This window comes from Sus scrofa, chromosome 10, assembly GCF_000003025.6.
Source record: "Sus scrofa isolate TJ Tabasco breed Duroc chromosome 10, Sscrofa11.1, whole genome shotgun sequence".
Taxonomy (NCBI): Eukaryota; Metazoa; Chordata; class Mammalia; order Artiodactyla; family Suidae; genus Sus; species Sus scrofa.
In genome coordinates, this window is record NC_010452.4 from 16575070 (window position 1) to 16598554 (window position 23485).

At 38.4% G+C, this 23485-nt stretch overlaps 1 protein-coding gene and 1 pseudogene across 8 annotated transcripts in view; one reads left to right on the top strand and one right to left on the bottom strand.

Annotated features, from left to right (window-relative positions):
• The window catches only part of AKT3 (AKT serine/threonine kinase 3), a 300281-nt gene that overhangs the window by 133605 nt on the left and 143191 nt on the right, over nucleotides 1–23485 (bottom strand). For all 8 annotated transcript variants that reach the window (XR_002336106.1, XM_021063994.1, XM_005667942.3 and 5 more), the window contains 1 exon segment: nucleotides 10471–10582. Coding sequence is in view for 7 of the 8 variants with exons in the window: in XM_021063994.1 (XP_020919653.1) it covers nucleotides 10471–10582 (112 nt within the window). In the remaining variant the exon portion in view is untranslated.
• Nucleotides 3430–6189, top strand: LOC110255583 (annotated as a pseudogene).

Here is a 23485-nt window from a genome sequence, read left to right on the forward strand (position 1 = left end):
TTATGTCTCCTTTAAATCTGAATGACAGCCTTGGTAGGTAAAGCATTCTTGGTTGTAGGTTTTTTCCATCACTTTGAATATATCGTCCCATTCTTTTCTGGCCTGCAAAGTTTCTATGAAAATTCAGCTAATAGTCTTATGAAAATTCCCTTGTCCATAACTACTTGCTTTTCACTTGCTATTTTTCCTTTTTTTTTTTTTTTTGTCTTTTTGCCATTTCTGGGGCCAGTCTCACAGCATATGGAGGTTCCCAGGCTAGGGATGGAATTGGAGCTGTAGCTGTTGGCCTATGCTAGAGCCACAGCAAGGCCAGATCTGAGCCGCATCTGCAACCTACACCATAGCTCACGGCAACGCTGGATCCTTAACCCACTGAGCAAGGCCAGGGATCGAACCCGCAACCTCATGATTCCTAGTCGGATTCGTTAACCACTAAACCACGACGGGAACTCCTCCACGTGCTATTTTTAAGATGCCCTCTCTCTTTAAATTTTGCCATTTTAATTACAATGTATATCTGTGTGAATCACTTTGGATTCATTTTGTTTGGACTCTTTGTATCTCCTGGATATGGATGTTATTTCCTTTCCCAGGTTAGGAACGTTTTCAGCTATTATTTACTGAAATAAGTTCTCTGCCTCTTTCTTTCTCTCGTATCCTTCTGAGATCTCTTATAATGTGAATGACAGAATGCCTCATGTTGTCCCTGGTCTCTTAAACTAACCTTATTTTTGAAAATTCCTTTTCTTCTTTCTGTTCAACGTTGGTGATATCCACTACTCTTATCTTCCAGTTCACTGTTTTGTCCATCTACAATCTTTTTTTTTTTTTTTTTGTCTTTTTGCTATTTCTTGGGCCACTCCCACGGCATATGGAGGTTCCCAGGCTAGGGGTCTAATCGGAGCTGCAGCCGCTGGCCTATGCCAGAGCCACAGCAACGCGGGATCCGAGCCGCATCTGCAACCTACACCACAGCTCATGGCAAGGCCAGATAGTTAACCCACTGAGCAAGGGCAGGGACCAAACATGCACCCTCATGGTTCCTAGTCGGATTCGTTAACCACTGCGCCATGACGGGAACTCCTACAATCTCATCTATTGATTCCTAAGAGTGTATCTTTATATTTCATTTACTGCACTCTTTAGCTCTCCTTGGTTCTTTACATTTTCCAACTTTCGGTTGGACTTCTCCCTGCGCTCATCCAGTCTTCTCCTGAATATGCTAACATCTTCACTACCACTACCTTGAACTCTGTATCAGGCAGTTTGCTTATCTGTATTTTGATCAGCTCTTCTTTGGGGGGTTTTTATCTTGTCCTTTTGTCTGAAACATATTTCTGTTTCCTCATTTTACATAATTCTCCATTTTTTATTTCTATGTGTTGTGTAGGTTGGTTACATTTTCCCATCTTAGAGAAGTGGGCTTACATAGGAGACAACCTATGGAGCCTAGCAGCACACTACCGTCTAGGCACTGGGGCAGCTTCTGATCAGCTGGTGGTCAGGGCCAGGTCTTAGGCTCATCAGCCGCAGGGCCCAGGGGCTTTGGGGGCTACCTGGTTAGTAGTACCTGCTGTGTCCCAGGGCAGTGGTCTGGGTCCTGGGAGGTCCCAGTGATGGTGCTGGCCCACTGGTATGCAGGGTCAGGTCTCAGCACTGATGACTGTGGAGCCTGAGGGCTCCCAAGGCTGATCCAGACACACTGTGTCCCAGGGATGGGAGGCCTGTGAGGTCCTGGGGCTGGTGGGTGGAGCCAGGACCTAGGGGATTCTGGACTGGGGCTTACTGGCTGATGGGCAGGAATGCAACCAGCACTGACATGCTAGAGGGAAAACTTCAAAACGGTTCTTGCCATCACCAATGTCCTTATGATGGAAGAAGCACTCCAAAATGGCTACTGCCAGCATCTCCATCCCCAGGAGTCAGAGTCACCTTTTGACTTCCTGGGAGGCTCTCCAAGATCAATAAGCACACAAGTGGGTCTGACCCAGGCTCCCTGCAAATTCAAATTATGGCCTCTGTGGCCTTTGCAAGGGAGATTTTACATGAGCCCTTTAAGAGCAAGTCTGTTTCCTATAGCCCTCCAGCATTCCTGTGTGAGCCCTGCTGGCTTTCAAAGTCAGGCATTCTAAGTACATGTCTTCCTAGTGCTGGGTACTTGCGTAAGGCTTGCACCACTCGCCCTTTGGGGAGAACCTCTGCTATTCTTTCCTCTCCTACCATCCCTTTTATTGTAGTTCCTACTTGATATACTTAGTTTTGGAACATTCTTTCCTGCTAGTGTTCAGATTGTTCTTCTTTATAAACAGTTGTAATTGGGATGTGCCTGTAGGAGGAGGTGAGCCCAAGTCTTCCTACTCCATCATCTTGGCCATATATCTTAAACTACTATCAATAATTGACTGAAATTACTACAATATTCAACTGAAATACTTTATTCCTGGAAATAAAATAACTAAGCCTACAGTTAGGAGAAGGAAGAAAATAATAAAGATTAGAATAGAAACACACAAAATAGAGAATAGAAATATTCAATGAAAACAACAGTTGGCTTTTTGAAAAGACCAACAAAATTGACAAAGGTTTAGTGAAACTAGGGAAAAAAAGGAGAGAAGCTCCCCTCAAATAAAATCAGAAATGACAGGAGGCATTAAAACTGGTACTACAGGAGTTCCTGTCGTGGCTCAGTGGTTAATGAATCCGACTAGGAACCATGACGTTGAGAGTTTGATCCCTGGCCTTGCTCAGTGGTTAAGGATGCGTCGTCGCCATGAGCTGTGGTGCTGGTCGCAGACGTGGCCTGGATCCCACATTGCTGTGGCTGTGGCTTAGGCCAGCAGCTACAGCTATGATTAGACTCCTAGCCTGGGAACTTCCATATGCCGCAGGTGCGGTCATTGAAAAGACGCCCCCCCCCCAAAAAAAAAAACAAAAAAACTGATACTACACAAATAAAAAGTACTATAAGAGATTACTATAAATAGAGGCCAACAAACTGAATAACTGAAATAAATTCCTAAAAACATACAACTCACCAAGATATCAAGGAAAAATAGAAAGCTTGAACAAACCAATAAATAAGGAGATTAAATCAGTACTCATAAACCCCCTAACAAAGAAAACCCTAGTACCAGATGACTTCACCTGCAAATTCTATCAAACATTTAAAGAATAAATACCAATCCTTCTTAAACTCTTCCAAAAATAAAAGAGGAAAAACTTTTAAACACATTTTATTTATTCATTTATTTTCATATCTTTAGGGCAGTGCACACAACATATGGAGGTTCCCAGGCTAGGGGTTGAATTGGAGCTACAGCTGCCAGCCTATGCCACAGCCATGCCAGATTCAAGACACAGGTGCAACCTGTACCACAGGTCACAGCAATGCTGGATCCTTTACCCACTAAGTGAGGCCAGGGATCAAACCTGTGTCCTCATGGTTACCAGTCAGATTCATTTCCTCTGAAGCATGAGGGGAACTCCTCAAACACATTTTATAAGGCCAGCATCACCCTGATATCAAAGCCCAAAAAAGACACACATTTAAAGAAAACTACCAGTCAATATCCCTGATGACCTTAGATGCAAAATTCTTCAACAACAACAACAACAACAACAAAAAACCTAGCAAACTGAATTTATGAGCACATTAAAAGGATCATACACCTTAACCAAGTGGAATTTACCTCTGGGATTCAAAGATGGTGCAACACACACAAATCAATGTGATACACCACATTAACAGAATGAAGGATACAAATTACATGATCATCTCAACAGATGCAGAAAAAGCATTTGATGAAATTCAATGCCTCTTCATCATAAAACACTCAACAAATTAGGAATAGAAGGAAACCTCAATATAAAAAAGGCCACACATAAAAAGCCTACAGCTGACATCGTAGTCAATGATTTTTAAAAACTAAAAAATTTTCCTCTAAGACCAGAGTAAGAAAAAGATGTCTACTCTTTTTATTTATATTCAACATTGTATTGTAAGTCGTAGCCAGAGCAATCAGGTAAGAAAATAAAAGGCATCCAAATCAGAAAGGAAGAATTAAAATGATCTCTTTTAGGAGCTCTGTTGTGGCTCAGCAGAAACAAATCTGACTAGTAACCTTGAGGTTGTGGGTTCAATCCCTGGGCCCGCTTGGTGGGTTAAGGATCTGGAGTTTCCATGAACTGGTGTAGGTTGCAGATGCAGTTTGGACCTGGCCTTGCTGTGGCTATGGCATAGGGTGGCGGCTGTAGCTCTACTTAGTGACTCTTACCCTGGGAACCTCCATATGCTATGGGTAGTGCCCTAAAAAAGCAAAAAACAAAACAAAAGACAAATATCTCTTTTAGCAGATGACATGATTTTATCTGTGAAAACGCCAAATATTTCACCAAAAAACTTTTAGAACAAATGAATTCAAAATATCAGGATACAGAATTAACATATAAATCAGGTTTATTTCTATACACTGACAATAAACATCCAAAAAGGAAATTAAGAAAGTAATCTTATTAACAGTAGCACTGAAAAGAACGAATTACTTAGCCATTAATTTAACTAAGGTACAAGTTAAGGCAAAAAATTTGTACACCAAAAACTACCAAACATTGGTGAAAATAAATAAAAAGTAATCCTTTGCTCATGGATTAGAATACTTAATATTACTGAAACATTCATACTACCAAAGTCATCTATACATTCAATGCAATTCCTATCAAAATTCAAGTGGCATTTTTTTTTTTTTTTTGCAGAAATAGGAACAAAATCCTAAAATATCTATGAAACTGCAAAGGATCCCAATGGCCAAAATCATCTTGAGAAAGAATAACAAATCTGGAAGCGTCACACTTCATGACTTCAAAACACACTACAAAGCTACAATAGTAAAAAAATATGGTCCTGGCATAAAGACACATATATGGGTCATTGGAAAATAGATAGCCAAGAAATAAACCCATGCATATATGGGCAAATGATCTCAACAAGAGTGCCAAGACTACAAATGGAGAAACGACTGTAACTTCAATACGGGATATTGGGGAAACTGGATATCCACACAAAAAATAATGAAACTGAATCCTTATCTTACACTACATGAAAAGATGTGAAACTAGAAAACTCTTACAGCAAAACAAAGGGATAAAGCTTTTTAACATTGGTTTAGGCAATGATTTTTTGGCAATAAACACAAAAATAGACAAGTTGGGAGTACATCAAACTAAAAAGCTGCACAGCAAATCAAACAATCAGCAGAGTAAAAAGGAAACCTATGGAATGATAGAAATCATGTAAGGTGTTAACCAAAATGTATAAGGAACTCCTACAATTCAAAAGCAAAAAACCAAATAACCTGACTTTTAAAATGGCCAAAAGACATGAATAATTATTTCTTCAAAGAAGATATACAAACGATCAACAGGCATAAGAAAAGAAGATCAACATCATTAATCATCTTGGGAACGCAAGTCAAACCACATGAGATAAGTGGTTCCATAGGCGGGATGGGTCCTCCAGCCCCAAGGACCATTTCCTCATCTCCAGTAACAGAGACAAGCACACGGCCACTCTCCTACCCAGCTGCCACGATCACTCATTAGCAGAAATGTTAGCTGCCAGTGCCCAGGGCCTACAGGCCATCTACCAGTGGGCCCTCAATAAAGGGGAGCACCCATTGACTGAGAAATTGAGGCACTGTACAACCAACCAGCAGATTCCAGAAGCTTATTTTTCTGGGCTCCAATTATGACATGGGGGTTGGTGTATGCTGGACTGGTTGACATGCCTGGACTTTCAGAAAAACTTAAAACATCTCAACTTGCTATTCTGATGGCTTCAGGGTTTATCTGGTCAAGACACTTACTTATAATTATTAAAACAAACAAACAAAAAACCTGGATTTTGTTTGCTGTTAATTTATTAGGACAGCAGGAACCTCTCAGCTTTGTCATATTTGGAGATATAACCAAAACCTAAAAGCTAAAGTAAACAAATAAGAGTTCCTGATCATCCTAAAAGTCTAAATGTGGACATAACCATGGGACCTAGTTTGATTTATTATCTGGTTATTGATAAGGTTGATGCTCACTGTGCTAACATCTGGAAGGCATAAAAACAAATTAACTCTAATGGGGAGATAGATTCAAAAGAAAAACTTTTAATTTACAAAAAGCATGAGGTATCATCACACTTGTTAGAATGTCCATTATAAGATGATAAGAATGTGGAGAAATTGGAACCCTTGTGTGCCGCTGATGAGAATATAAAACGGTACCGCTGCTATAGGAAACACTATGGAAGCTCCTAAAAAAATATAGGACCATCTTATAATCCAACAAACCCAATTCCACACATTTATCTCAAAGAACTGAAATCTGGATCTAAAAGAGATATATGGACTTCTGTGTCCATTGCAGAGTTATTCACAATAGCTAAGAGGTAGAAACAACCTAAATGTCCACTGATGGAGTCATTCATTCATGGATAAAGAAAATACCATATAAACATACAATGGAATATTATTCACTCTTGAAAAAAGGAAATCCTGTAATATGCTACAACATGGACATTATGCTAAGTGAAATGAACCAATCACAAAAGGACAAATATTGTTATGGTTCCACTTACATGAGGTATTGATCAGGTATGAGGTGTTCAGACTCACAGAAGCAGAAAGTAGAATTGTGGTTGACAGGGGTAGGAGAGAGGGAGATGGAAAGTTGCTATTCAGTGGGTACAGAGCTCAGCCACGCAAGATAAAAACCTAATCTGCTCTACAGTAATGTGCACATAGTTTATACTACAATACACACTTAAAATTTGTTATGAGGTAGATTTCATATGCTTTTTAATCACAACTTTTAAAAGAATGTACTAAAAAAGGTGAAACAATTAGAAGCACTCAAATACATACAACAAATACTAACAGACATAAAAGGAGAAATTGATGGGAATACACTAATAGTAGGAGACTTTAACACCACACTCACATCAATGGGCAGGTCCTCTAGACAGAAAATCAATAAGGCAACAGAGCTCCTATATGACACAATAGAAAAGTTAGACTTCACTGACATTTTCAGGACATTACATCCAAAGAACTCAGAATATACATTCTTTTCAAGTGCACATGGAACATTCTCAAGGATTGACCACATACTGGGGCACAAAAATAACCAAATTTAAGAGTATAGAAATTATTTCAAGTATCTTCTCTGACCACAGTGGCATGAAACTAGAAATCAACCACAGGAAAATAAATGAGAAAACACTGACTACATGGAGACTAAACGACATGCTAGTAAGAAACCAATGGGTCAACAAAGAAATCAAAAGGCAGATTTAAACATACCTCAAGACAAATCATTATGAAAACACAACCATTCAAAATCTATCAGATGCTACAAAAGCAGTGCTAAGAGAGAAGTTCAGAGCAATATAGGCCTTCCTCATAAAAGAGGAAAAGTCCTAAATTGAGAAGTTAACCCACCACCTAAAAGAATTAGAAAAAGATATGGAGGTACCTTACAAAACTAAATATAGAACTACCATATGATCCAGCAATCCCACTCCTGGGCATATATCTGGAAGAAACTTGCACTGAAAAAGATACACGCACCCCTATGTTTACTGCAGTGCTATTCACAACAGTCAAGACATGGAAACCACCTAAATGTCCATCGACAGATGAATGGATTAAGAAGATGTGGTATATATACACAATGGAATACTACTCAGCCATAAAAAAAAGAAAATAATGCCATTTGCAGCAACATGGATGGAACCAGAGACTCTCATGCTAAGTGAGGTAAGTCAGAAAGAGAACGACAAATACCATATGATATCACTTACATGTGGAATCTAAATATTTGGCACAAATGAACCTTTCCACAGAAAAGAAACAAACACGTGGGCATGGAGTACAGACTGGTGGTTGCCAAGACGGAGGGGAAGGGTGGGAGGGACTGGGAGTGTGGGGTTAGTAGATGCAAACTATTGCCTTTGGAGTAGGCAAGAATTGAGAATCTGCTCTACAGAACAGGAACTGTGTCTAAACACTTGCGATGAAACATTAGGATAATGTGAAAAAAAGAATGTATATATATATATGACTAGGTCACTGTGCTGTACAGTAGATCTTGACAGAACATCATAAATCAACTATAACAAAAATTTTTTAAGTTCAGACTATTTTAAAAAATAGTAATAATTAAAGGTTTTGCTTTATTACATGTCAAAATTTTATAAGGGTTTTCTAATCAAGACCATGTGGTCTTAGCGCTATAAAGACAGAAGAAAATCAAAGGGAAAAAAAGCCTAAAAACACAAATATTAATGTGTAAATGCTATCTATAATCAGTGAGAAAGGAATGGATTATTCAATAAATGCAGCTCAGACAACAGTCTCATCTTTTGGGGGGGAAAAAAGGACTCCAAATTTTTATCATAAAATGAAATAAATAGAAGGTTTTAAAAGATACAGTTTACAACAGGTAAGGATTTTAGACTGACAGGCAAAAACAGAAAATACAGAATTTTTCTACCTCTCACTGCCTCTAACATTAACATTAAAGTCATATAAAGTCTCTAAACAGCAGATTCTAGATGAATATAGAAAAACACTCTCCAATGGCAAATATAAATATGCTGTTTTTCATTTTTACTAAAACTGCTTTCTTCTAATCATAAATGCAAATGAAAACTAACTGCTCCCAAAAGTAGTGTGATATTATTGCAGAAATAGCAAAGCAGATATTTTAGTGTTAAGATATGGCTTAAGTCCAGCTTTGCCAACGTAAATGGAAAAGTGAATCATGCTTCAGTCGGATGTTATAAATCCACTAAGAATATTTTCAAGGAATATACATGAAGTTCCATTCATTCAGCCAGTCAACGAATACTACATTGGATCCCGGACTATGAGCTAAAGATAAAATAATGAGCAAAGAGATACGATACGTGGCAGTCAAGAATCTTACAGTCTAATGAGAAAGGCAAATAAAGATTCCAGTGGAGATATACCTGATACGAAAGGTACAAGCAGATACGTTAAGTAGACAGCAGGGAGTCCTGCCTCGTCTACAAGAGTCAGAGAAGGGTTTGTAGGAAATGTGACGTTTTGAGCTCGCATCTGAAAGATGCATGGTAACTATGCAAGCTGAGGATCCAGCATATAAAGTGTTCAGGGCAGACAGGTCAGCATGGGGAGGGAGGCTATACCAAAGTTTATGTCCACCAAAGACTTAAATACCTCTGCACAGAGTAAGACTGGCGATGTATAAAAGAAAATAACTATCAGTCCTCAACTCTGGTTACAGAATTAGAATTCTGAGCAATTTCTCATTCTTTTCTACATTTCCTAAAGCATTCAATGACATATTTCCATTTACTATTTATTTATTTATTAGGTCTTTTTAGGGCCGCACCTGTGGCATATGGATGGAGGTTCCCAGGCTAGGGGTTCAAATCGGAGCTGTAGCTGCCAGCCTACACCACAGCCACAGCAACACAGGATCCGAGCTGTGTCTGTGACCTACACCACAGAGCGAGGCCAGGGATCAAGCTCATGACCTCATGGATACTAACTGGGTTTGTTTCTGCTGAGCCACAACGGGAACGCCTCCATTTACTATTTATTGACCAAAAAGTATGATTAAAATAATACTTTACATTGAGGTGGGGTTGTTTTTGTTTTACATCTTAGACAAGTTTCTTAGGATATAATTTATTCACTTGGAAAATTAAGACTAGCGAATGAACATTTAACTTCACGAAGTTTCTGATTTGGAACAAATATGATAATGTGTAGAAAAATGATTCGGCTGTTGTTGGCCCTAACTCAGTACCAGAACCACTAGGTAAGAGGATATTGAGACAGAACTCAAGGATGGGGAAGAGGATGCAGAAACTGAGAGTACATCAGGAAGATGACCTGTGACGCTGATAAGGTTGGTGTGATAGTTATTAATATGCTGCCACCTCCATCTTTAGCAATGGTAACAGATAATGCCAGGCAAGCGTGATGCATGTTTTTTTTTCCCCTCAACGAGCTTAGACCCAGTCTCAGAGTCCTTCACAGCATAACACTCCAGAAAGCTATTTGCATAATGACATGCTATGTGAAACCTTCTGCAGTCACTTGCATTAAAATGCCAAATATGAACACAATTACATAATTTTTAAAAGGTAGTCTGGTGATTAAAACGTCCTCTTTAATTTATATTTTAACTTGAAATGTCCTGTTTTCTGTTTAAAAAAGTAAGTCTCTCTTATAGCACTTCCAGAGGTTTTTCTGATTAAGTAATGCGTAAGCCTGTCATTTATTTATTATACCAGAAACAGAATTATTAAGGGATATAACATTTTATAAATGTATTTACAGATACTTACAAATGGTCAACTTGGATACACATCCATCTTTAGATTGACTGTTCCTTTTTCATAAAATGGAAAAAAAAAAATGAGTTTCTTACCTTTCCTCTGGAGTATCTACATGAAATGTTCTCTCTATAACAGTGGTCCACTGAAGACATCTGATAATAAATGTGTTTGGCTTTGGTCGTTCTGTTTTCATTAACTGGCATTCTAGAAATAAAATAAAAATGTTTCTTTGAATATTTATATTGAAGTCAAGTCGTATAATTCTCAGTTCAGTTGAGAATTACAGAGTTCTGAACGAAGCCACTGCAACCTCACCGCCTTCTGTGCGTGGCCACCAAAGGCTGTGCACAACCTGGCTTCAGTATTCCTTTCCAATCGATCACCCACTCTGGTCACTAACCAGCCAAACTGGACCACTGAACCCATCCCAGATACCTTTTGCTCTTTCCTTTACCTATAGCTCTGCTCCAGCTGATACTATTATTTGGACATTTTCCCATTTATTTTACCCCAAACCATATGCAATCACCAACAGTCAAAAGAATATATGTCTCTGACAGTTCCTGTCGTGGCTCAGGAGAAACAAATCTGTCTAGCATCCATGAGGACACAGGTTCGATCCCTCGCCTCGCTCAGTGGGTTACAGCATCAGGCATTGCTGTGAGCTGGTGTAGGTCACAGTTGTGACTCAGACCCAGTGTGGCTGTGGCTGTGGCGTAGGCTGACAGCTACAGCTCCTGATTCAACCTCTGGCCTGGGAACCTCCATATGCCATGGGTGCAGCCCTAAAAAGACCAAAAAAAAAGGGGGGGGGTCCCTTAACGTCTAGACCAAATTCTGCTCTTTTCATGACATCTTTTAAAACAACCCAGTGCCTAGACTGATTATTCCCCTTCCCACATTCTGATTACACTCTCACTAAACTTCCCATTCACTATCTGATTATTTATTACTGTACCTCTCATTTTTCACTTGGCATAGAGTAGCTTATATTATTATTTATTATTTTAAGAAGTATCCTTGTCCCTACCTAGATTATAAGCCTTTGACAGTACATACCCCTAAAACTCTTAGTAATCATAGCATCTAGAGCCAGTCAGAAAGGGTAAATTCTGTCGGGGACTATCTAGGAAGAGCTTAAAAAAAAGGAGCAAAACGGAGTGGCTATTCTAACACTACTATGCCTGGATTCACTACCCCCCCCCAAATCATTAACTATGCGACCTTGGACAAGTTAATTAATCTTTAGTCAGCAAGATTTAAATGGGAAACAGTAAGAGTACCGACATCACAAAACTGGTGTGGGGATTAATAAGTTAATGGAACACTTAGCATAGTATGTGACACAAAGTAAGTTCTCAGTAAATTTCAGCTGCTATCAGCAGGTGAACACCTACCTGAGCTACACTTCAGAGGATACATGGTATTGAACAACAAGAGAAAATAGGATCGGCTGTCTACTGACACCGCTTTTTGGAAAGAAATTAATCTATCTCTAGGGGAAAAATGCAACAGTGTTTTCTCAGTGCTCGCTTGTTTTGCCTTAGCTTCATCATTAGCAACTATCAGCTATGTAGGTCTTTACAGAACCAAGTCATTAATCACATCGGACTAATTGTTCATTGACTCTTTACACTAAAAGAGATGATTCACCAAGGGTCTCTGTTTACTTCTTTTTCTCTTTTCTAACAAGCTTTTAAGGTCTTAGCCATCATCCCTCAGTTTGCCTATATCAAAATCTGAATTTCTTTCCTTATTGGATCTCTGTTTTATGATACACATGTCCAACTATATAGTGGATATTTCTACCTGGATGAATTAACTGGTACCACACCTCAAACCAAACCTACTATCTTTCCCCTTAAATCTGTTTCTCCTCCTGGCTTTCCTCTTTTTTCCATCTGGAGTGAAAACATGGGGTGACCTTCTTTTCTGATTCTGGTACTATTTGCCATTACTTAGATTCTCCATTGATGCGATTCTACCTCAGTCTCTCACCGTCCAGTGTCTAAACCTCCCCAGGCGTCATAAAGCCGGATCTTCCTCCTTAAGAGGTGTGGAGGAAGTTGCCTTGTGGTAAGTGGGGTAAGGAACCAGCGTGGCGTGGGTTTGATCTCTGGCCCGGGAACTTCCACATGCTGTGGGTGTGGCCAAAGAGCGTGAAGAGAGAGAGGTAGACAGGCCAGATAGGTTAGTTAAATACAAACGCTGTCTTCTAAGAGACATGTGAACCCATCGGACACGGAACTCCGGACTTCTCCCAGCCTTGGTTCCCTGGCTAACCTCGGCAACGACTGCTCAAATCCAAAACCGTGGAATCATCTTTACATCATCTCTTCTCTCACATCTCGTTCTGGAAAGCCTGTTGCCTCTGCTTTCAAAATATATTAGTATCACTTCTCACCTCCTCCACTACCTTGGGACAAACCATCATCTCTCACGTGAATACTCCAAAAACCTTACAACAGCTGTCCCCTGACCTTCACTGAAGTTTGTTCTCAAAATATACAGCCAGTGACCTTCTTAAAATGAGTAACTACAGAAAATTCTGCCATGTTTTCAACTCACTGCGAATGGAAGACAGGCGATCCTATGCGACCTTGGCCTCCCATCCGCCCCACTTCAGCGTCTGACCTCCGCCAGCAGCTCTTCAGGGCCACTCCGCCAGCTCCCCTGCCTTCCTTCCGCCTCCTCACCAAGGCGCTGCACTTGTTCTCTTCAGGGCCTCGCCTCTAGCTGTGCCCTCTGCCTGGTGTTCTTCCTCTCACACATCCCCAAGGCTAACCCCTCCCCTCCCCTCCTTCAAGCCCTACATCAAGTCTAACCTTCACATTCAAGCCTGCTTTGACCACGCTTCTTAACACTAATCCGCATCCTCTGCCCAACTCTTCTCACCTGCTCTGCTTTTTACTTTCCGCAGCAATGTCACCATCTTTGTTCATATGAGGTGACTAACTTCATCATTTTCTTATTGACCGTCTGTTGCTTCAACTATAATGCAAGCTCTACTGATATATTCTTAGCACCCAGAGCTGTGCCCAACACATAGCAGACAATATTATCATCCAAGTGAGTGAATTTTGACAGTACTAATCCAATAAGAACATAATTTTGATAATACAAGAAAGAGGAGAAAATTTCTGGAGCAACTTCCTTAAAGAGTCAAAAAGGGATGGGATTTACTGGACAAGCGGAGGGCTGGCTGTGGTCAGGAGTACAAACAGCTTAGTGTTGGAACAGGAGAGAAGATTAGGTCAAAGAGCCTAAACAGAGGTGGGGTACAGGTGCAAGTTGGAGCTGGCAGAAATTATTTGCTCATCACTTTTATTTTTTCCACTGAATCAGGATATAAAGTCACCCTTAAGAATAAGGCGGGACAAGGGTGCACTGGGGCTTTGAGAAGAGAGAAAATATCTAACAGCCTTCAAAGAGTAAACAGAACAGAGAAATATCCATGTCTGCTAAGCAGCATTAAGGGTCCCCTGGAATTAAGTGATCAAAATTTAAAGTAACACCAGGGATTGTAGTTGCGTATTTTTCCCCAGACATGTTCAGCTGCATGGGTGCAGACAGGAACACAGAGGACTGGATTTGAGCAAAGCTTTGCTTTAACTAAGTTCGCCAAAGCAAGAAAGTGAAACAGAACACAGGATGCAAGACAAGGGAATGGTTTAGATAATCAACTAGGGAACTTAAAATGGGTAAGAAAGGAAGTGAGAACCTGGTGGTGTGTAAAATAATGAAAAGGTAGTAGATCTGACCAACAGTAAAATCTACTGTTTCATGTTATATACTTTTTGAAACATGAATGTTAAAAAAAATCAAATATAATGATTAATGAGAACCTGCTATATAGCACAGGAAAATCTACTCAATGGTTTGTAATAACCTATATGGGAGAAAAAAATGCATATATTTATCATGTATAACTGATTCACTACGCTGTACACCTGAAACTAATACAACATAGTAAATCAACTATACTGTAATAAAATTAAAATGAATGTTTATAATGTTTATAATATAAAATGGAGTGGATTATAGATTATATTGTATAAATATTTTTACATATAATATATAATACATATTAATATATAGATAATTTATATTAATTACATATAATATACAATACAGTGGAACATTGTTTAGCCCTAAAAAGAAATGGAGGTCTGATACACACTATACCACAGATAATCCTGGCAGACATTACGCCGAGCCGGACACAAAAGGATAACCATTGAATGGTTCCACTTACATGAAATATCTACAACAGGCACATTCATAGCCGGTAGATTCGAGGTTACCAGGGACTGGGGGAGGGGAGAGTAGGGAGTGACTGCTGGTTACAGAGGGTCCGTTTGGGGTAAAGAGAAACTTTGGGAATAAATAATGGTGACAATTGTGCTTTGTGAATATAATTAATGCCACTAAATGTCACAACTTAAAATGGTTAAAATGACAAATTTTATGTTATATATATTTTAACACCATACAAAATAACTTCCAAAAAAATCGAATATGCCAATTCATATTTGTTTAAAATATGAAAGTTTTAAAATACCAACGATATTATATCAATTTCTATCAATAAAGAACCACATGGTTTTCCCCAACTTACTCTGCCTGTAAGGGACAGACTCAGTCCGATTGTCTCTAGGCCCATCATTCCTTCCTACTGCCTTCTTCATAAAATTCCTATCAAGTTTCTAGCCAGTACTTCACTATACTGCCCTGCAGATGTTTGCTGTATGTTAATTTGAGGTCCTAGCTCGATAAATTACTGAAAAGTTTGGAATTATGTGCACAACTCTTCCTCACGGCACCTACAACAGCGACAGCACATATGGGTACGAGGTAAATACCTGATGATTGAGTCATTAACCAACTGGCTTTTAATGTAACAAGAATGGAGAACAGACACTTAAACAGAGGAGCAGTCCTGACAAAAATGCTCATGAGTGAACCATGTTAGAGCAGGAGACAGGAAGAAAAAAGAAAGAAGGTTCACTGACTTCAGTTTTACCGCAGCTTCCCATTGCGGTGATGTCAAGGTCATCAAGATAACAGACTTTAGAATACCAGCCTCAAATCCAGCCTCCATCACACACTATCAGCTCCGTTACCCTAAGCAAAGGAGATTCTATCTCTAAGCCTCTAGGTCTCCCATCTTCAGAAGCACTCTCAGGAATTAAACTTCAAAGGAAGTATACTTTCAACACTACACCTAAATGAAGTTTATAATCTATAATCTAAAGAATTTAATAGTCTATAATCCAAAGAACTTAATGCTGTAACAGTAAAAGCTATTTCAAATACTATGTGCGAGATTCTAAGTGATTATCAATTGCTGCAATTTATAATAAGGATAATAAAAGTGGTTAATTACTGTTCCTAAGCAGATGACTGAAAAGTCTGCTTTATTATTTAGAAAAGAATATTTATATAGCAAGGTGTTGGAAAAATATTAAAATACGATATTTATGTAGTAGTTATGCACAGCGTGGTTGTTTTGACTAAATATGCTAAGTATTTATGGACTCAGCAACATATATGAGATGCCAATTATGAGCCAGGCACTGTGCGAGACTCTGGGTATAAGAAAAATGAGTAAAAAACTAACAGCTTACAGCACATACCAAGCTCTATTTTTAATCACCATGTGTGTAACTATAAAGCAGAAATTTCAGTAACAGTATAAAAGCTTTAATCAGGTCTTTCCAAAACCTCTAGTTTAATAAAAATGTTACATGTAATTATGAACAATAAAATAGAAATAAACCTACATGTTTATAGGTTTCAGTGTGAAATACTCTACAAATCAGTCACACTTCTAAATAATACTCATTAGATTGAAACAATGGGAGAGAGAAGTGGCTACCAAAAGCCAGTCCAGGACAATGAGGTGACAGGTGAGTCAACATTAGGAGAGAGAATATTTTACCGCAACACCTCAGGGTTTACCACTGTACATAAACAAATGTAAAGAGCTGAATCCAAACTGAAAAGAACAGAAAATTTTCTTTTTTTGGTCATTTTATGTTTTGGCCGCGCCCATGGCATATGGAAGTTCCTGGGCCAGGGATCGTACTCAGGCCACACAGTCACCCAGAGCCACTGCAGTACCACCACTAGATCCTTAACCCTCTGTGCCACAAGAGAGCTCCAAAACAGCTGCAACTTGATCATATTAAAACAAGTGAGCCAGTAAACAGCAACACTTTGGCTTCATTTACGTTGGCCGTAAAATGGAAACACGAACACATCCTACAGTTCTGCCTAAGATGAAGAAAAATATGCCATGAAAGTTTTCAGAACATTGCGCATGTCTGAAAACTTTCATTCTTAACGGGAATTCTTGAAAAGAAATAGGGTAATAAACAGATTAACCAATACTTCTTAGAAGAGTATTTTCCTTTTAGTTACGTAAAGATTCCTAATTCAAAGTAGACCAATTTCAACAAAATTTTTTTAAATGTAGCAATTTCAGGTAAGATTCTAAAAAGCTATTAACCAAATCATTATCCATGACTTCTGGAACCATTTAGTACACAGGAATAAGGCAAGCTCTCTTAGATAAGATGCCAAGGGACTAAATTTTATTACATCCTAACCCACGAAACATTTTAAGAATGTTTTTATTCCATCAGTATTTAAATGAGATAGTTATACTAGCTAAACTCATGTGAGCAAGTTAAACTACAAGCTGAATTTCAAACATTCTAATTATTTTAGATCACTCCAAACCACAGATGACCAGGTTTAGTCAAAGCTGTAATTACTCTATAAACCTGAAAGCCAAACAGAGGGACCAGATCAAAAAAATACTTACCAAAAAGAAGTTTTGGGATATCATCTGTTCAGACTTTACAAACAGGTTAGATTTTATTTCAGACGCTCTAACCCTTTAAATGCTAACTACATTCTTTTAAAAATAATTCTAACATCCAATGTGAAAAACAAAGGCATAACAGATTCCACTTAATCGTACAATGAAATAATGATGTGAGTTATAATGACCACAAAGAGAGTTTATTTCTTTTAAGGCCTCAGGTATAATACTATTTCAGATATTCTGGGAAAGAGGGGAAAAAGTATCTCTTTTAGTTAAAGATTTCACAATCCAGGGGGCAAAAAAGCATAGTGTCTAATTAAGATTCAACACATCAACCTTAAAGAAACCGTTCACTCCACCACAAGGAAAGCATCCTAGGTGTCCCAGGTACCCCAGCAGAGAGCAAGTTCCGGGGTATGGTAGGAGATGAGATCAGAAAGACCTTCAATGACCTGGGAAGAAGGACCCTGGATGTAATTCTATGCAGCCTTTCTTGTGGCTTTGCCTCAACTGGCACCTGATGTTGGATGAGTCTCAAACCTGCACCACCAGTGCCAGCCTTTCCATCAAGCTCCATTTCCCTATGGCCAAACTGGCCTCTGTCTTTTGAGCATCTGCTATTACCTCATTCTCAATGTATCTAAAAGGATGGGTGTTTGTTTTTTTTTAATTTTTCAAACTGAGAATTACCACATCATCCCAGTATTTCTATTCATTTTATTTGAGTCATTTTTCTAATCATCCAAGAAACACGCCTTCAGTTGTCTTTGATTTTTTTTTTTTTTTTTCCAATCCCTGGATAAACCTGCAACAATCACTGCAACCGTTCTTTGGTAATACCCTTTGAAATGCTGCCTCTTTTCATGGCTCACAACCAGAGGGTTCATTACCACAATGTGGGTCCCTGAAATGGTCTCCCAGACGGTGTCCCTTTCTCCAGCCTTCTCTCCCTGTCCAAGCTGTCCTACCTACAATTAGCCTGATCAGTTTTACTCAAACGCTTATCTACAAAGTTTCAACTACGGCCATAAAGAGGTCTTTGGTTCTTTACAACAGTTCAAAAACTATTTATAATCTGGTTTAACTGATGTCCTGCAAGCTAAACGAACAACATACAGTGGAATCACCAGTTCATTCATCTCTAGAAGAATAGAAAAAAATCAGCATCATTGCCAATTTAGGACAACAGAGAAACTATGCCTTCCATTTTACATTTTTTTTCCAAAATTTTACCGTAACTTTTAAAATCACGCCCCCAAAAATTCAATTCCTAGGAATAAACCTGACCAAGAAGGTGAAAGACTTAGATGCTGAGAAGTGTAAAACATTAATCATGGAAATTAAAGAGGAGTCAAAGAAATGGAAAGATATTTTTCAGTTATAACTTTGGCATGTTATTATCAACTTAACCACAATATTCAAGTCTTTTATGCATTATTGCTCACTTAATCCTCCCAATAAAGTTCTGAAGTATTTTCATTATTTCCATTTCACAAATAAGAAAATAACAACTGTCTGATTTTTAAGTCACTTGTTCAAAAAGCATCAAGTCAGTAAGGTTATAAAAGTGAGACTTTAATCCAGTTTTTCTAGCTCTAAAATTCTTGGATCTTCTTAGTATGCCACATACTGTTTTGGGAATGTTAGCTGCTTAGAAAAGAGGAAGTTAAGTTTTATTTCTTTATAACAAGCTTTATTTACATACATCACTCTCGAGTTTCTACAACATTAAAGTGACAGAACAGACGACATGCAGAGTAATGAAATAATTTTCCTGAGAAAACGGACCAAACTTATATTTGAAAAACGTCTTTCTGTCAATATTAGATTACTGGTACAAAGCTGAGAGCACATTTGGAATATTTATTGACCAAAATGTTAAAAACCGAACATTAATATATAACTGGAGCTGCAGGAATTCTGATATTGGAACTTGTTCAGGTTTATCAACCTAAGCCAACTTCGGTAAAATAATCTAGCTGTAAAAGAATAAAAAGTCATTTGTCAGGAAAACAGAAATGTAACTTTCTAAAGGCACAGAAATCCCAAAGAATTTCTGAGGTAAACAGTGGATCTATAAATAATAGTGTAACAAAAACATTTTAATAAAATGTTCTATTTCCACAGGACAACTGTGAAGTTCAAATAAAACAATGAGTATGAAATAATGCTATAAAGGAAATATTGTAAATTTTAATTACTTTATAAGAATATTCTATAGAGACAAACTTTGTCAGTGTGTTTTGGAAGCAGTATCTGTTGCTGGATGGATGATTCAATTAGCATGAACTATTCTGGCATGTTTCAAAAGCACTGCCATTTTAAAACATTAAAAATGTCTAAAAATGCAACCATAGTAATAGTGCACGGGTTGGGGGTGAGGGAGAAAGACAATGACAAATTGGTCCAAAAGGACACTGAGACTTCATAGTTGGAAGACCATTGTGCTGACAATTAGTAACAGGAAGCAGAGTACAAAACAAATGAATGAAAAAGGCTGAACTTGCAATGAAAGACCTTATTATAGTGCAGAAACATTATTGTAATAAAGGGGCAATGTACTCTCCTCCATAAAACTTTCAAACAGGCACCCTCGCCTCTTTTCTCATTCTCTGCGTTTCATTTTTTCATTAGCATCTGCTTGATTATGTATTATTTCCAACCCCAAAGAATGCCTCTCTGTCTTTCCTAAATTCCAAGGCTTAAAGGTCCTTCCCCTCACTGCGGCCTTGAGCCTCGTTCAACTTGACTCAAAATACAAAAGCTTTTAAAATAACATAAAGAAAGAGAGGGCAAAATAGAAAGGCAGTGATTTAGTATATAACTGCAGAGATTAAAAAATGGGTCCCTGAAATCTAGCTAGAAATGCAATGATCATATAATCCAAGATGACTCTATCTCTAAAAATTAGTGTTTCTCCTATGACATCTTTGATAGAATGGGAAGAAGACTGAGATCTTCACCTACTACTGAATTCTCTGCATTAAGCTTCAGTTTCCTTAAACAGAAATATCCACAAGCTCTGAAACACACTTTATTAGTTGAGAATGACAAGATTTGATCCAGGACACTGACATAAAAGTAGTCTAGAGGCATGGAAAACCCACGTGTTCTGAACTGCCTGTGCTGGAAAATTTCTTACCTCAAGACCCTACAGCAAACCATGGATGCTTTAGTTAGTTAAGCAATGGTGTGAAAAAAGCCCTGACCCTGACACCTGAAAGCTGTGGGTTTAGCTTTTAGTTCCAACGTTTACTAGATGCAAGGCCACTGGCAAATTCCATAAGCCCAGTTTCCCTAGCTATAAAACAGATATTATGTATCCTGCAAAAATGTCAGCAGGACTAATTATATATATACATAAAGTAGATAGGGCACACAGGTACTCAACAAGAGTATTATTTTTATGTCTCAGCAGACTGGATGTTTCAAGAAATTATCATCTACTGCTGTAAGATAACTCATTGACTTTTAGAAGAAAAGAATTCAGAGATTCTTCATTCCAACTCTTTCACACCACAGATGACAAAATACCAGGGTGGTTAAGTGACCAGCCCAAAATTACGTAATAAATTTCTATCAAATCGTTAGCCACCTGGTTACTACCACCATGCTTGTTCCTCTGCTACAGCATAAATCAACAGCACCGTTACATAAAATACACCTCTCGAGAACAGTAAGAGTCTGCTATAATATTTGACATGCGATGAAGTTTTTGTGTTGCTGAATTAATATCACTTGAAGAGAGCTGTCACTTCTGAACCCCATTCATGATTAAATGCATTCAAGCCAGGTGTCAGACCAGAGACAAAAATCACAGTTCTCCCATGTATATGCTTAGAGACTCTCAAAAAGTTTCTTAATCTTTCTAGGTCTTAGTTCCACTATCTAGTTTGGGTTTTTTTTTTTTTTTTTAAGGTAATATTGATTTCATGTTCTTCTTGTCATGATCATGTAAATAAGCACCTCTTACATAGTAGGTGCTTAAAAAATTTAGCTCTCTTCTTTTACTTCCTTAAGTCTCTCTTAACTGCCTATGTAATAATTAGAAGTAAGATGAGATTAAGGCACCAAACACAATGGGCATATAATAATTTTTTAATTTATAATTTTTAGAAAGTACACATCAACCTCTACTTTCTAGAAAATAAAAAATTAGGTTAAAAATAAATATTAAAAAAATAAGTCAGGTGGGTTTTATCTAAATTAAACTTTACCACTCAGAAAGGTAGGTGAAAAGAATTATTTTTACCCTTCAGATATGGAAGAGTATCCTGGAGGAAAACTCTGGGGTCAGAAATAAGCTAACAGTACAAGGATCCGTCAGCATCAAAGGCTGGCTGGTGTTGGGTGGTATTCTACACTCCACAAAATTTTCATTGAAAAGTGGAGGTACATTGACCTATTAATAATTAACATTTTAAAATGTAACATCAATAATTAATTTAATATTTAAATTTTATACAAAAACCTTTCACGGCTGCTGATCACACGCAGGCTGCAGGTGGTGATCCTCCACTCCACACCCCCAATGCACAGCACCTCAGCTCCCTACACAAGGTCAGTTGGAGCTCAAACAAACAGATAAAGAAATGATGTGCCCTTTTTTCCGCATGCTAAAAATCATCTTAGCTAAAGAAAAAATATTGACTGTAACATGGTATTTTAAAATAGGATATTCATTTTCGTAAGCAAAATTATTTTATATTCTACTAGGAGAGACGATGAGCTGTGATGTTACTACAGAAAGTGTACCTAACACATCACGCAGGAAAACAGGGGACCTACTGCCTGATGCCTGACACTGAGGGAAAAAACCCCAAGTGTCTCGTGTGATTACGGCATTCTGCTAAACATCAAGTGCCATCTTTACTCCTATCATTTCTACTTCTTTCTCCTTTGCTATTTTTTACTCTGTACAGGGATAAAGAAATAACATACCATTTGGAGCATTCATTTATATCTAAGGATTTCATATCCATTTAAATAAAAAATAAGAGATTCAGCTGAAGTTTCTCAAAAATATATTTTTTTGAAATTATTGCTAATCCTATTACCTAGTTTCATGTCATCTTTTGACATCTTACTATTTCTCCAAACAACCCCAATTTCCAAAGAAACTTTTCTTGGCGACCTAGTCCTGAATGCTACCTCCCTTTCCTAAACTCTTTCTGAATACAGTAACCAGAACACTTACTTCAGAACCAAACCATCAAGATACCCAGCTCAAAATACCAATTCTAAGGGTCTGTGGCAGCTTTTGACTACTAGCATATGAATTCTTCAAATCCAAGGGTTTTTTCATCTATCTGCAGCTTCATGAAATGCACACAGGCTTCCAGGCTAGCACTGCTAGACATGGGTTGAAATTCTGACTCTGCCGTTTGCCAGATAAGTGACCTAAAGAAGGTCATAAAATCTCTGTCTCTTTACAGTGGGGAACACAACACTTATGTCAGAGAGTCGCTGTGAAGATTAAACGAGATAACGTACTCGAAGGGCCTGGCACACAGTAACGCTCCAAGAAAGGTGGCTTTCCTTCCTTCCTTCTCCTTTCCTCAGTCCCTGGTACAAGGTTGAGAACACACTCAACCCTCAATGAAAACTTTCTAAATATTCATTTGAGCTTAGAGTTCCTCAAAGTTTAAATAGTAATTGTGGTAAACCCAATGTTTCCAAATTGTGTTACCTTAAATCTCAGGCCCACAAGGGAGGAAGTATCACCACAGAACAAGTGTGTGGGTTGTTATTTAAGGATGACTAGGAAAGGAAGAAAGAAAGGAGTCAGAGGGGGAAATATTTAAGAACAATTGAGTGCAAATCATTCCATGGATGGCAGCCTTTACCTACGCCAGAGGTGACTGCTGACCTTAGGGGAAGGTGGCTGGGAGTGGGAGGGAGGGAGCGAGGCAACGAGAGGAGGAAGAGGAGCGGGTGAAGGACGGGAGAGAGGGAGGTTGGTTGGTTCTGCTGGGATCTCGAATGTGCTCTCACACGGATGTTCGGCTGACTCCTCGCCTGCCTTCGCCTAAGAACAACCCCCACTGCATCCCCGTCTTACAAATTCGAATAATTATCTAATGGAAAAATGAAATTAATTTTAAAATTTCCCTCGGGGTTGATAACCAAAGGATCCTCTTATAACAGAAAGATATTTGAGGATGCTACTACTTTTATTAGATAACAAAACAACTTCTGACTAAAACTTATAATTAAAGAATTTGAGAGTTCCTGTCTTGGCTCAGCAGGAACGAATTAGACTAGCATCCATGAGG